The sequence below is a fragment of the Triticum aestivum genome, chromosome 1D, assembly GCF_018294505.1.
Source record: "Triticum aestivum cultivar Chinese Spring chromosome 1D, IWGSC CS RefSeq v2.1, whole genome shotgun sequence".
Taxonomy (NCBI): Eukaryota; Viridiplantae; Streptophyta; class Magnoliopsida; order Poales; family Poaceae; genus Triticum; species Triticum aestivum.
In genome coordinates this window covers 237,251,564-237,264,593 of record NC_057796.1, presented here as the reverse complement: position 1 = coordinate 237,264,593, position 13,030 = coordinate 237,251,564, and the positions used below count along the sequence as shown (strand labels likewise).

General features: G+C 43.8%; 1 protein-coding gene across 1 annotated transcript; it reads right to left on the bottom strand.

Moving 5' to 3' along the window:
• Positions 1-243: 243 nt before the first annotated feature.
• LOC123167849 (non-specific lipid-transfer protein 2P-like) lies at positions 244-750 on the bottom strand. Its single transcript, XM_044585712.1, has one exon. It carries the CDS (start codon positions 672-674, stop codon positions 387-389), a length of 288 nt encoding a protein of 95 aa, XP_044441647.1. The 5' UTR covers positions 675-750; the 3' UTR covers positions 244-386.
• Positions 751-13,030: the final 12,280 nt, after the last annotated feature.

Sequence of the window (13,030 nt, the reverse complement as noted above, 5' to 3'; positions counted from 1 at the left end):
TTAGCTTTAACTTAAGCAAATATGCCCCACAACCTATAAACCTATCGGTCAGTTTGAGGCCTTGTAAATTTTTTTTTGAGAACCAGAGGCCTTGTAATTCGAATCATGCAAATTTAATGTTTTTATTTTTCAGGTTTTGTCAGGTACCTGTATACGTTGGAGGCGTGCGGTTTGAAGTTCTCATCCCGAAATCCTTGTCCGGTCGTCGAAAAGAACAACATCCATATTGTCAGCGAAGACAAGTTAGCAGAAAACAAACGTCGAGCACATCTACTGCGCTCGTACTCCTCTGTTATTGAAATATATCAAATCCGGACAGTTAATCACTAGATCAACACACACCACATCTAGCACACTTTTTGTGCGTGCATGCATGCACCATGTTTCTACTGCGGGCAGGTCGGGATAGGGATGCCGCAGGAGGCGAGGGTCTTGCGGGCGGTGGGGCTGTTGATGTAGCCGGAATACGCCGGGTTGCTCGCGTACTTGCAGAGGCAGCCTTGCTGCGCCTTCAGGTTCGAGCAGCACGATTCCGACGGCTCCGCCCCGCCGATGATCGCCGCCGCGCACACGATCAGCTTCCCCGCATCGCAGTCCTGTGCTGCCACCGACGGCGGACCGACCACCACCAGCGCTAACAGCGCGCACATGGCCACCGCCGCCACCCTAGCCATGGTCTTCGATCTAGCTCCGGCTTCTCCAAACACGACGTTCTCCGGACTCGGGTGTGAGTGTCAGATCGATGCAGTTGGTGGCACACCACAAGAGGAGCGTTGCTCGTATTTATAGGCGGGAGAGTGAGCGCCTCGAGGAATTTGGTAGGCAATGCGTCCCGCGTGAATTCTGTGCTTAGCTGTGAAGTCTTTGGAGTATACGCTTCACCTCTCAAGCGTTGCCCGCGCCAGAAATCCCTCGCTATTACTACTACTTTGCCATTTTTACCTCCGGACATTATTACCGTACATATAAACCTGGGAGGCATTCATTGGTAGTAATGATAATTGGAAATGGATGACTTAGGAGGCATTCATTAAGTGGAACCGGGCAGTCTGCTACGCATCATTAATTCTGCGGAATTGCCTCACGTACGGGATGCTTTTTTTTATATGCGTACGGGATGATTTTAATTCGATGCCTTGTGAGGAACAAAAGTATTATCTCACATGTATATTTGCCGAGTAAAGTCTGTTTTAAACTTTATAAACTTATCCGATCCATCAAAATCGAACTCTCTATGTGCCAACTCATCTACAAGGTCTGCACGACCCCACGTCGCCAACCCTAGGTGACAGGGGGGGGGGGGGGGATCGCGCCGCTAGCCCTAGGACTCCTTTCCTCGACCCCTCCCTCCCGCCGCCGTCGGAGATCACACCGGGCGAAGCCTATGCAGTGGGCTGTGACGGCGTCGCAGGGCATTCTCCCTTGCGCGGTGGCGGCGAACCCCTCTGGTGGAGGCGACGACACAGATCACAATGGTGATTCGGCGACAAGAAGTGGCGGGATCCCGGCGCTGCACGTTGCGGCGGCGACAACGGAAGCGCAGCCACCCCGCGTCGGAGGCGCTCCTATGGTGGCGGCCGGATTCGCGGATCTTGCCTGGCCCAGATGGGCTTGGGCGGGCTGGCGACTCGGTTATGCGGCGACGGGCAAGCACGGTGGGCCTGACGCCGCCGGTTGCTTAGGCGTTGTGGTGGTGCCGCGACCGGTCAGGCAACAGCGGTGGATCCGTTTCGTCCAGTCCCTGGCAGAGATGGTGGCGGTCCGTGCACGAGATGCTTGATGGAGGCTCTTCGAACAAATCTGGGAAACCTGCTTTCGGCTAGCTGCTAAGGCCGGTGGTGGCGGTGCTGTTTTGTGTCGTTCCCTTCTTGAAGGCATCGCCATGAAGTTCCAGGCCACTATCTGCTACCTCAGGGGGAAACCCTAAATCAGTAGATCGGATGACAGCGACACTCTTGTGTCGACTCCTCCCTTGGGGGCGTCATTCTTGGAGGTGTACACGAGCTCGAGGGACCAGTGGACGACATCTTTGGTGGAGCGGTGCTTCATCTTACACATTTATGGTGGCGGATCTCGGCGGTGTGACGCAGTGGAGACTCAACGTCCAATGCGCGGAGATGGACTCGCTCAGGAGGAGGACGTTGTCTGGCATCGTGGTGGCGTTGATGGCAGAGAGGTCTAACAACGTCGATGCGCCAATGTTTACTCTGAAGATGGATCAATGGAAGACGTTCCTTTAGATGTTAGGCTTAGGTGAGATGTCTGGGTATTCGGCTCACTCTCTCTACACCCCTTCATCAATGGATATGAGTAGCGACAGATGTTGCCAAGATGGCGGCTTCAGACAGATTGATGTACTACTTTGTACGGTTTTTGTGAATAATTAATAAAGTGGATGCATGCATCTCCCAGATTCAAGGTGGCAACGGGGACGGGGATGATCGGGGATGACTCCACCATCCCCGCCTTGATCCCCGCCAATCCCCGTACCCGCGATCCTCGTGAAGCTTCGCGGGGACAAAACGCCCCCATCCCCGTTAATATCGGGTATCCGGTACCCGCCGGGTATCCATGGGGATTTCAAAGCTGACTGGGATAGGTGAGATTGGAGAAGAAATGGTTGTTGGGAGAGGTGGAGAAAAATTATTGTGTAAAATATGTAGGTATTAATCTATATATTCTGCATTTGCAGTACGAATGGCATAGTTTTCGGGTATCCATGGAGTCCCCACGGGGGGGAATTTCATACCCATCCCCGCCCTGCGAGACTAACAGATACCCACCAAACAATACCCATGGGGCTAATTTGTCCCCCATCCCCGCTCCATTACGGGTAAATCCCCGCGGGTACCCATCCCCACGGGGAATATTGCCATCTTGATCCCAGATGCAGAGGCCGGGGTCATCCTCTTTTTCTATAAAATTTCTATAAAAAGCACGTCTACAAAGGTTTTGGCGAATGGTATGCCATGGAGAAAGATTCTAATCTCTTGTGGGCTACGACAAGGCGACCCACTATCCCCGATGCTCTTCATTTGATCATTTTTTTGGAAAAGGAGGTTAAAACCCCCGGCCTCTGCATCAATCAATGCATAAAACCATTATCATCTTGATCATGGAGCCTCTCCAGAAACTATTCCATCTTGTTGTGGGGCATGGGATGCTCTCACCACTCGCAAGATTGGGCTTGAAACAAAGGGTTTCCATGTTTGCTGACGATGTGATGATTTTCTTGAAGCCAATGGAACTAGAGATGCAAATGTGTGCAACCATCCTACAAATCTATGGAGCGGCATCTGGCCTCCATATCAACTTGAAAAAGAGCCATGTGCTGCTAATTCCATGCACGAGGAGATCATGGATACGATATGCACGATGCTTGGATGCCCGGTAGGAAGCTCCCGTGCAAGTATTTGGGATTGCCATTGTCCATAAGGAAGAAAATGGCGACCCGGTTTGATGCTCAGGTGGCTCTGCTAGTGGCTCACTTGCCAAGTTTGATGATCTAAGTATACCAGCGGAGTCTCTAGCCCTATTTAGAGCAGCGACGCATATGACAGTGGGTGATAGCATGACCGCCCTATTCTGCGAGGATAGGTGGGTCTTTGGATGGCGAGTTCAAGAGTTGGCTCTTCGGATTTATGATAAAATCCATGCTCGGATTCGGGAATCAAGAACAGTTATGGATGGCCTCCAAGACGTAGCTTGGGCAAGGGATGTTGGACTGGAGATGGAACCAGAGCTGCTACATGAGTTCTTTCAAGTCTGGGATTTGGTCGATTAGGTTCCAGTACACTAGGATCAGAGAGACCATGTTAGGTTGAAAGGACGGTGAGTATTCTGCCAATACAACATATGCCACCAAGTTTTGTTGGAGAGAGGTCGCACCTGTAGCTAACTTTATGTGGAAATCCGGTGCTCCCCTGCAATGCCGATTCTTCACTTGGCTAGCACTGCGAGAAAGCTGGACGTCGGATAGGCTTGTTAGGAGAGGCCTGCCTCATCAGGATTCTTGCCCCTTCTATGCACAACACGAAGAAATCAGCCAACACTTATTGCTACAATGCATGTTCGCAAGAGAAATTTGGTACAATGTGTGCAAGGCCCTCGGAAGACCGGACCGGACCCCATAGGGGATGGACATAGTCTTTGAGTGGTGCACCAGCAAGTGATAACCCACAAGTATAGGGGATCAATTGTAGCCTTTCTCGATAAGTAAGAGTGTCGAACCCAACGAGGAGCTAAAGGTAGAAAAAATATACCCTCAAGTTCTATCGACCACTGATACAACTCTACGCACGCTTAACGTTCGCTTTACCTAGAACAAGTATGAAATTAGAAGTACTTTGTAGGTGTGATAGGCTAGGTTTGCAAGATAATAAAGAGCACGCAAATAAAATCTAGGGTCTATTTAGATAAAGAAACAACTAAGTTAGTTTTAGTAGAGAGCTTTTTCTCACAAGAAAGTTATTTGTCCCAAGGCAATCGATAACTAGACTAGTAATCATTATTGCAATTTTATATGCTGGAGAGGCATAAGCTAACATACTTTCTCCTCTTGGATCATATGGACTTATGATTGGAACTCTAGCAAACATCCGGAACTACTAAAGATCATTAAGGTAAAACCCAACCATAGCATTATAAGGTATCATGCCCTCTTTACTCCCATACGCAACAACCCCCTTACTCGGGTTTAAGCTTCTGTCACTGTAGCAACCCACCATAAGCGAATCATGAACGTATTGCAACACCCTACAACGGGGATCCCTCACGCTTGCACGACACGTAGAGCACCATATGACAACACCAATAATAAAACATACAACTCAAACCAATCACGATCATCAATCAATCCATAGGACAAAGCGGATCTACTCAAATATCATAGGATAGCCATACATCATTGGGAAATAATATATAGCGTCGAGTACCATGTTTAAGTAGAGATTACAGCGGTATAAGAGGTGTTACACTGCTGCATAGAAGGGGAGAGAGTTGGTGATGATGGCGGCGAAGTTGTTGGTGTAGATCGCCGTCACGATGATGGCCCTGGCGGCATTCCGGTGCCACCGGGAGAGAGGGGAGAGAGCCCCCCTCCGTCTAATTCTTCCTTGACCTCCCCTTAAATGGGAGGAGGGTTTCCCCTCTGGTCCATGGCCTCCATGGCGGCGAAGGGGCGGGAGCCCCTCCGAGATTGGATCTGTGTGTGTGTGTGTGTGTGTGTGTGTGTGTGTGTGTGTGTGTGTGTGTGTTTCCTTCTGTTTCTGCGTTCCTAGATTCTGGCCTTTCACCGTTTCTTAAATTCCCGGAGATCCGTAACTCCGATTGGGCTGAAATTTTAACACAATTTTTATTCGGATATTAGCTTTCTTGCGGCCGACGAAGGGCACCAACCTCCTTACGGGGTGGCCACAAGGGTCCAGGGCACGCCCTACCCCCTGGGGCGTGCCCCCTGGCCTTGCCGTTGCCTCGGGCATCGTCTTGCTTCGATTCTTTTCCCCAAAAATCACATATATTCCAAAAAAAGATCTCCATAAGTTTTTATCGGGTTTGGACTCCGTTTGCTAAGGATTTTCTGCGAAACAAAAAAAACATGCAACAAACGGGAACTGGCAGTGGGCACTGGATCAATATGTTAGTCCCGAAAATAGTATAAAAAGTTGCCAAAAGTATATGAAAGTTGTAGAATATTGGCATGAAACAATCAAAAAATATAGATACGGCAGAGACATATCAACATCCCCAAGCTTAATTCCTGCTCGTCCTCGAGTAGGTAAATGATAAAAAAGATAATTTTTGATGTGGAATGCCACCTAGCATAATCTTGATCATATAATCTAATCATGGCATGAATATTAAGACACGAGTGATTCAAAACAATAGTCTATCATTTGACATTAAGACAATAATACTTCAAGCATACTAATAAAGCAATCATGTCTTCTCAAAACAACATGGCCAAAGAAAGTTATCCCTACAAAATCATATTGTCTGGCTATGGTCCATCTTCACCACATTAAGTATTTCATCATGTACAACCGCGATGACAAGCCAAGCAATTGTTTCATACTTTTAATGTTCTCAAGCTTTTTCAACTTTCACGCAATACATGAGCGTGAGCCATGGATATAGCACTATAGGTGGAATAGAATATGATGGTGGAGGTTGTGTGGAGAAGACAAAAAAAGAGAAAGTCTCACATCAACTAGGCAAAATTAATGGGCTATGGAGATGCCCATCAATCGATATCGATGCAAGTGAGTAGGGATTGCCATGCAACCGATGCACTATAGCTATAAGGGTATGAAAGCTCAAACTGAAAACTAAGTGGGTGTGCATCTAACTTGCTTGCTCTTGAAGAGCTCGGGCATTTGAGGAAGCCCATCATCGGAATATACAAGCCAAGTTCTATAATGAAAATTCCCACTAGTATATGAAAGTGATAACTCAAGAGACTCTCTATATGAAGAACATGGTGCTACTCTGAAGCACAAGTGTGGTAAAAGGATAGTAGCATTGCCCCTTCTCTCTTTTTCTCTCATTTTTTTTGTTTTTTTGCTTTTGTTTTTTTGTTTGGAGTCTCATCCCGACTTGTAGGGGAATCATAGTCTCCATCATCCTTTCCTAAATGGGACAATGCTCTAATAATAATGATCATCACACTTTTATTTACTTACAACTCGATAAAACTAATACATGATTACTCTATATGAATGCCTTTGGCAGTGTACCAGGATGTGCAATGATCTAGCATAGCAAAGATATCAAAAAACAGACAAGCCATGAAAATATCAGGCTAGCTATCTTACGATCATGCAAAGCAATATGACAATGAACGCTTAAGTCATGTATATGATGATGATGGAAGTTGCATGGCAATATATCTCGGAATGGCTATGGAAATGCCATGATAGGTAGGTATGGTGGCCGTTTTGAGGAAGATATAACGAGGCTTATGTGTGATAAAGCGTATCATATCACGGGGTTTGGATGCATCGGCGAAGTTTGCACCAACTCTCGAGTTGAGAAAGGGTAATGCACGGTACCGAAGAGGCTAGCAATGATGGAAGGGTGAGAGAGCGTATAATCCATGGACTCAACATTAATCATAAAGAACTCATATACTTATTACAAAAGCTTATTAGCCATCGAAGCAAAATACTAACACACATGCTCCTCGGGGGTAGATTGGTAGGAAAAGACCATCGCTCATCCCCAACCACCACTCATAAGGAAGACAATCAATAAATACCTCATGCTCTAACTTCGTTACACAACGGTTCACCATACGTGCATGCTACGGGAATCACAAACTTTAACACAAGTATTCTTACCAATCCAAAATTACTCACTAGCATGACTCTAATATCACCATATTTATATCGCAAAACTATTGCAAGGAATCAAACATATCATATTCAGTGATCTACAAGTTTTTATGTAGGATTTTATGACTAACTCCTGTCAACTCTCTAAAGAGATATAAGTGAAGCATGAGAGTTTAATTCTTTCTACAAAAGATATGCCCATGCTCTAACAAATATAAGTGAAGCAAAAGAGCATTCTACAAATGGCAGTTTTCTATGTGTAGAGAAACAGGCAATCCAAACTTCAAATGATATAAGTGAAGCACATGAGGCATTCTATAAAGCCATACTCAAAATATATAAGTTAAGTGCAAAGAGCATTCTATAAATCAACCAAAGACTATCTCATACCAGCATGGTGCATTACTAAAAAAAATAAAGAGCACACGACGCTCCAAGATTTACGCATATCATGTGACGAATAAAAATATAGCTCCATGTAAAATTACCGATGATCGTTAGAAGAAAGAGGGGATGCCTTCCGGGGCATCCCCAAGCTTAGTTGCTTGAGAGTCCTTGAATATTACCTTGGGGTGCCTCGGGCATCCCCAAGCTTAGGCTCTTGCCAATCCTTATTCCTTCATCCATCATGGTCTCACCCAAAACTTGAAAACTTCAATCACACAAAACTTAACAAAACCCTCGTGAGATCCGTTAGTATAATAAAACAAATCACCACTTTAAGTACTGTTGAAAACCCATTCATATTTTGTTTTTGCATTGTAGCTAATGTATTATAACTTCTTCATGGCTTATACCATCGATAAAATCGATAGTTTCATCAAAACTAGCAAAACAATGCATCAAAAACAGAATGTGCCTTAAACAGAACAATCTGTAGCAATCTGAACATCTACCATACTTCTGGAAGTCCAAAAATTCTGAAAAATTAGGAAAAAATAAACAATTTGTATGGCAGTACTGTGCAAAAAGTTTCAGAAGCTTTTGAATTCCAGTAAAAAATAAATTCACGCGCTACAGCCAAAGTTTCTGTTTTTTCACTGCACATACCAAACAAGCAATCTAATCACATAAAGGCAAATCTTTGCACATTATTTTTAGAATACAATGGATTTGTAAAAGGGGATAATTATTTTTGGTGAAAAGTTTCTGTAAGCAAGGTTCGCAAAGTTTCCATGGGCATGAACAAAGTTGAAGGCTAGCTCCCACTTTAACAATGCTCGTCTTTCTCACTTTCACTTTTCTTTTTGAAAAAGTTTTAGGTTCCCCACTTTATTTTTGTTTTTAAAATTTATAAAAGCACACAATAGAAATAAATGACTCTCTAAAACTTCCGTGTTGTCTCCCTGGCAGCGCTTTTAAGCTAGGCATATAGTGCCCAAGTAATGGATCCACCTGGATCCCAAGGTATATCAAAGCCAATTAACAATGATTTGTGATTTGGTAGTGAGCACAAAGTAACATATATCATGCAACAACGAATTCTAACTCTCTTCCTATGCATCGGCATGTCATAAAAGAAAAATTCATGCACACATAGTAAAGGCCAATACATAGCATAGACATCTTCTTGCAATTTTATCGTATTGGAAACATAGAGAGGCGGAGATGCAGTTCCTCTCTCATAATAATTGCAAGTAGGAGCATCAAGCACATGCATATTATATTTATGAAAATTATCATGTGTAGTAGTAAAACGCAACCCATAAATATAATCCTTAGTAAGCGCAAACTTCTCCGATATAGTGTAGTTCGGAGAATTCAAAAAGATAATAGGACTATCATGTGCAACATCAACAATTTCATTCATAACATAAGGAACCATAGCAAGTTCATCTCCATAAGCATAATTATATTGGCCTCATGGCCAAAAGAATAGCAAGCATCAATTTCATCAAAAAGGGATATTTCAAACGAATCAAAGGGAGCAATTATCATAGCCATCATTCTTTGGTAAGCACGAAGGGAAATTAAACAATCTATGAGTTGAAGAGTTACAGAAGGTGGGCACGAGTAGCTAATCCGCTCTTCCTCCTTTTGTTCTTCGCTCTCCTCATCACCGTTTTCATCCAATGAGCTCACAATTTCAACATTTTCTTCTTCCATAGATTCCTGCAACATATTAGTCTCTTCTTGGACAGCGGAGACTTTCTCAATAAACGTATCAATATCAGCATTGTATTCATAATTCTCATAGCAATATTTAAGTATAGCAAAAAATTTAGGTCTGTAAACAGCATCATCAAGATTTTCACACTTTTCAAACAAAGATTCAATTTCATAAGCACCCTTAAAAGCAACGAATTCTTCTATTCGTTCCACATCATATTAATTATATATACCATTAGCATAAGAAGCCAAGGTTTCATTATCATTAAATTTACATGAAAAGGGAATGTGTAGAGCCTTCATCCTAGAGCAACAAATATAACCATATCTCAAGCATAAACTCCGAGCATACCAATGCAACATATGAATTTGATCCCATAATAGTTTCCTTTTTCGAGTCAAGCGATAATCCCTAAAGTATTCACGTTGATCCAACGTGTCTCCCATTATATAGTTGAATGGGGTTTTCTCAGGATTATTATAGTAGTGCATAATATCTTTCACATAATGAGCATCGAGGGTTTTAGAAGGTTCCCCACCTCCATGAGTAGCAAGTACATCTAATTTTTTTTGGTATTTTGTGTTCAATATCCATAACTAAAGATATAGAACAACTTAGAATAGCAAATAAAATCTACTTAGTGATAAAGCAAACAAGCACACATGAGAATATTCACCCCACACTATTGCTCCCTGGCAACGGCGCCAGAAAAAGGTCTTGATAACCCACAAGTATAAGGGATAAATTGTAGCCTTTCTCGATAAGTAAGAGTGTCGAACCCAACGAGGAGCTAAAGGTAGAACAAATATTCCCTCAAGTTCTATCGACCACGAATACAACTCTACACACGCTTAACGTTCGCTTTACCTAGAACAAGTATGAAACTAGAAGTACTTTGTAGGTGTGATAGGCTAGGTTTGCAAGATAATAAAGAGCACGTAACTAAAATCTAGGGGCTTTTTAGATAAAGAAACAACTAAGTTAGTTCTACTAGAGTGCTTTTTGTCACAAGAAAGTTATTTGTCCCTAGACAATCGATAACTAGACCGGTAATCATTATTGCAATTTTATATGAGGGAGAGGCATAAGCTAACATACTTTCTCTTCTTGGATCATATACACTTATGATTGGAACTCTAGCAAACATCCGTTACTACTAAAGATCATTAAGGTAAAACCCAACCATAGCATTATAAGGTATCAAGTCCTCTTTACTCCCATACGCAACAACCCCCTTACTCGGGTTTAAGCTTCTGTCACTCTAGCAACCCACCATAAGTGAATCATGAACGTATTGCAACACCCTACAACGGGGATCGCTCACGCTTGCGCGACATGTAGAGCACCATAGGACTGAACGAATAATAAAACATACAACTCAAACCAATCACGATCATCAATCAACCCATAGGACAAAGCGGATCTACTCAAACATCATAGGATAGCCATACATCATTGGGAAATAATATATAGCATTGAGAACCATGTTTAAGTGGAGATTATAGTGGGGAGAAGAGGTGTTACACCGCTGCATAGAAGGGGAGAGAGTTGGTGATGACGGCGGCGAAGTTGTTGGTGTAGATCGTCGTCACGATGATGGCCCCGACGGTGTTCCGCTGCCACCGGGAGAGAGGGGGAGAGAGCCCCCCTCCGTCTTATTATTCCTTTTCCTCCCCCATAGATGGGAGGAGGGTTTGCCCTCTGGTCCATGGCCTCCATGGCGGCGGAGGGGCTTCAGTTTTTGCGTTCCCAGATTCTGGCCTTTCACTATTTCTGAAATTCTTGGAGATCCGTAACTCCGATTGGGCTGAAATTTTAACACGATTTTTATTCGGATATTAGCTTTCTTGCGGCCGAAGAAGGGCACAAACCACCTTACAGAGTGCCCATAAGGGTCTAGGGCACGCCCCCTTGCCTTGCCGCCGCCTCGGGCATCGTCTCATGTTGATTCCTTTTCCCAAAAATCACATATATTCCAGAAAAAATCTCTGTAAGTTTTTATCGCGTTTGGACTCCGTTTGCTAAGGATTTTCTGCAAAACAAAAAAAGCATGCAACAAACAGGAACTGGCACTGGGCACTGGATCAATGTTAGTCCCAAAAATAGTATAAAAAGTTGCCAAAAGTATATGAAAGTTGTAGAATATTGGCATGAAACAATCAAAAAATATAGATACGACGGAGACGTATCAGCAAGCAAGGCAATGGGCACCGCATAAAGGACATATGTGCAATTGTGGTTCTTGTTGTGTGGTCCATATGGAAGTAGCACAACGATATCGTGTTTGATGGAGCCACACCGTCCATCTCTCGGCTAGCCAAGTGCATTAACAGGGAAAACAGGACATGGCGAGGTGCTGGTTTACTCAAGGGGTATCTAGACTTCTTTTTTGGTGTGTTGTCATGGTGGGCAAACCGAAGTAGATAACTTAGGCATAGGGTGGAGGTGGACTTGACTGATTGCATATAATTTGTGAAGAACCATTGTGGACGGGTGTCTTCCCCACTTCCTTCTTTATACTATGATAGTGCGTATTCGAGAAAAAATAAATCAAACTCTCAACTTCAATCCCTAAAATCGGCATCCTATCTTTATCATTAGCGGTCAATCCTAGCCCTAAACATGTTTGGCACACTGGGAAAAGGAACAATCCTAGTTGCGCTCATTTGTTAATCTCACTAACAATGTAGGTCCACTCCTATCATCTTCGTTCCTCCCACTCACCTATCCACTCCCGACTCCCTTTCCCCCACTCTCTGTCCCATAGCTAATGCCAGAACCACCCAACCATCTCCTTCCTCCATCAGTTACTCACCAACCCTTGAAACTGAGCCCGGTGTCTTCTGGCGGTGGAGATGCACTAATGAGCATGGAGAAGGATGATGGGAGAAGGAAGATATAATCAATTGGGGCGGACCCGATGATCCTTGCGGGCAAGCTGGGAGGCTGGATGAGGCGCGCAGTGGCTGTCGCGTTGAACTTCCTGTAGTGCCTCTCCGTGGGTAGCTCGCCCGATTTGCTTCGTCCCGTGCAACACCCTGGATGTCGTGGTGGTCTTCAACCTTGGGTCTCATATGCATCTCATTCGCGTCTCATTCGCATCATATTGCATTAACTAAATAATTAATTTGAAAATTCCATTTCATCATTTTGATAATGGTGAATAAGTAAACCCTCTTCTCCTTTTTGATCTCTTGCACCAAGACTCACTCCCGAACCTTTGACACATTCTTTTTGGGACATTTAGAAGCTACCCAAATTGTTTCACAATTTTAGCATGCCCATATCCTGCACATCTAGTTCAAACCCTCTTTCTTTTAGAAAGTTTTTAAATGGAGATTTAAATAAAGTTCAAGTGACCTCAAACATTTTGTGTGCCCCTGTTATACTACAAAAGCTACGTTCCAAATTTTGTGTCAACCAGAGTTTGTTTCATACCCAAACAATTAAATATGAAGGCATTATAGCCGGTTAAATAAGAAATCATTTGCTAAATAAAATTGTCTAACTACCCAACCCATCTTCCATCTCATCTAACCCATCCCACCTAGCTCATCTACCCCGTGGTATAAATGACAACTCTCCCTGC

Coding starts and splice junctions, on each gene's coding strand:
- LOC123167849 (XM_044585712.1), bottom strand. CDS start 674: ATGGCTAGGGTGGCGGCGGTGGCCATGTGCGCGCTGTTAGCGCTGGTG.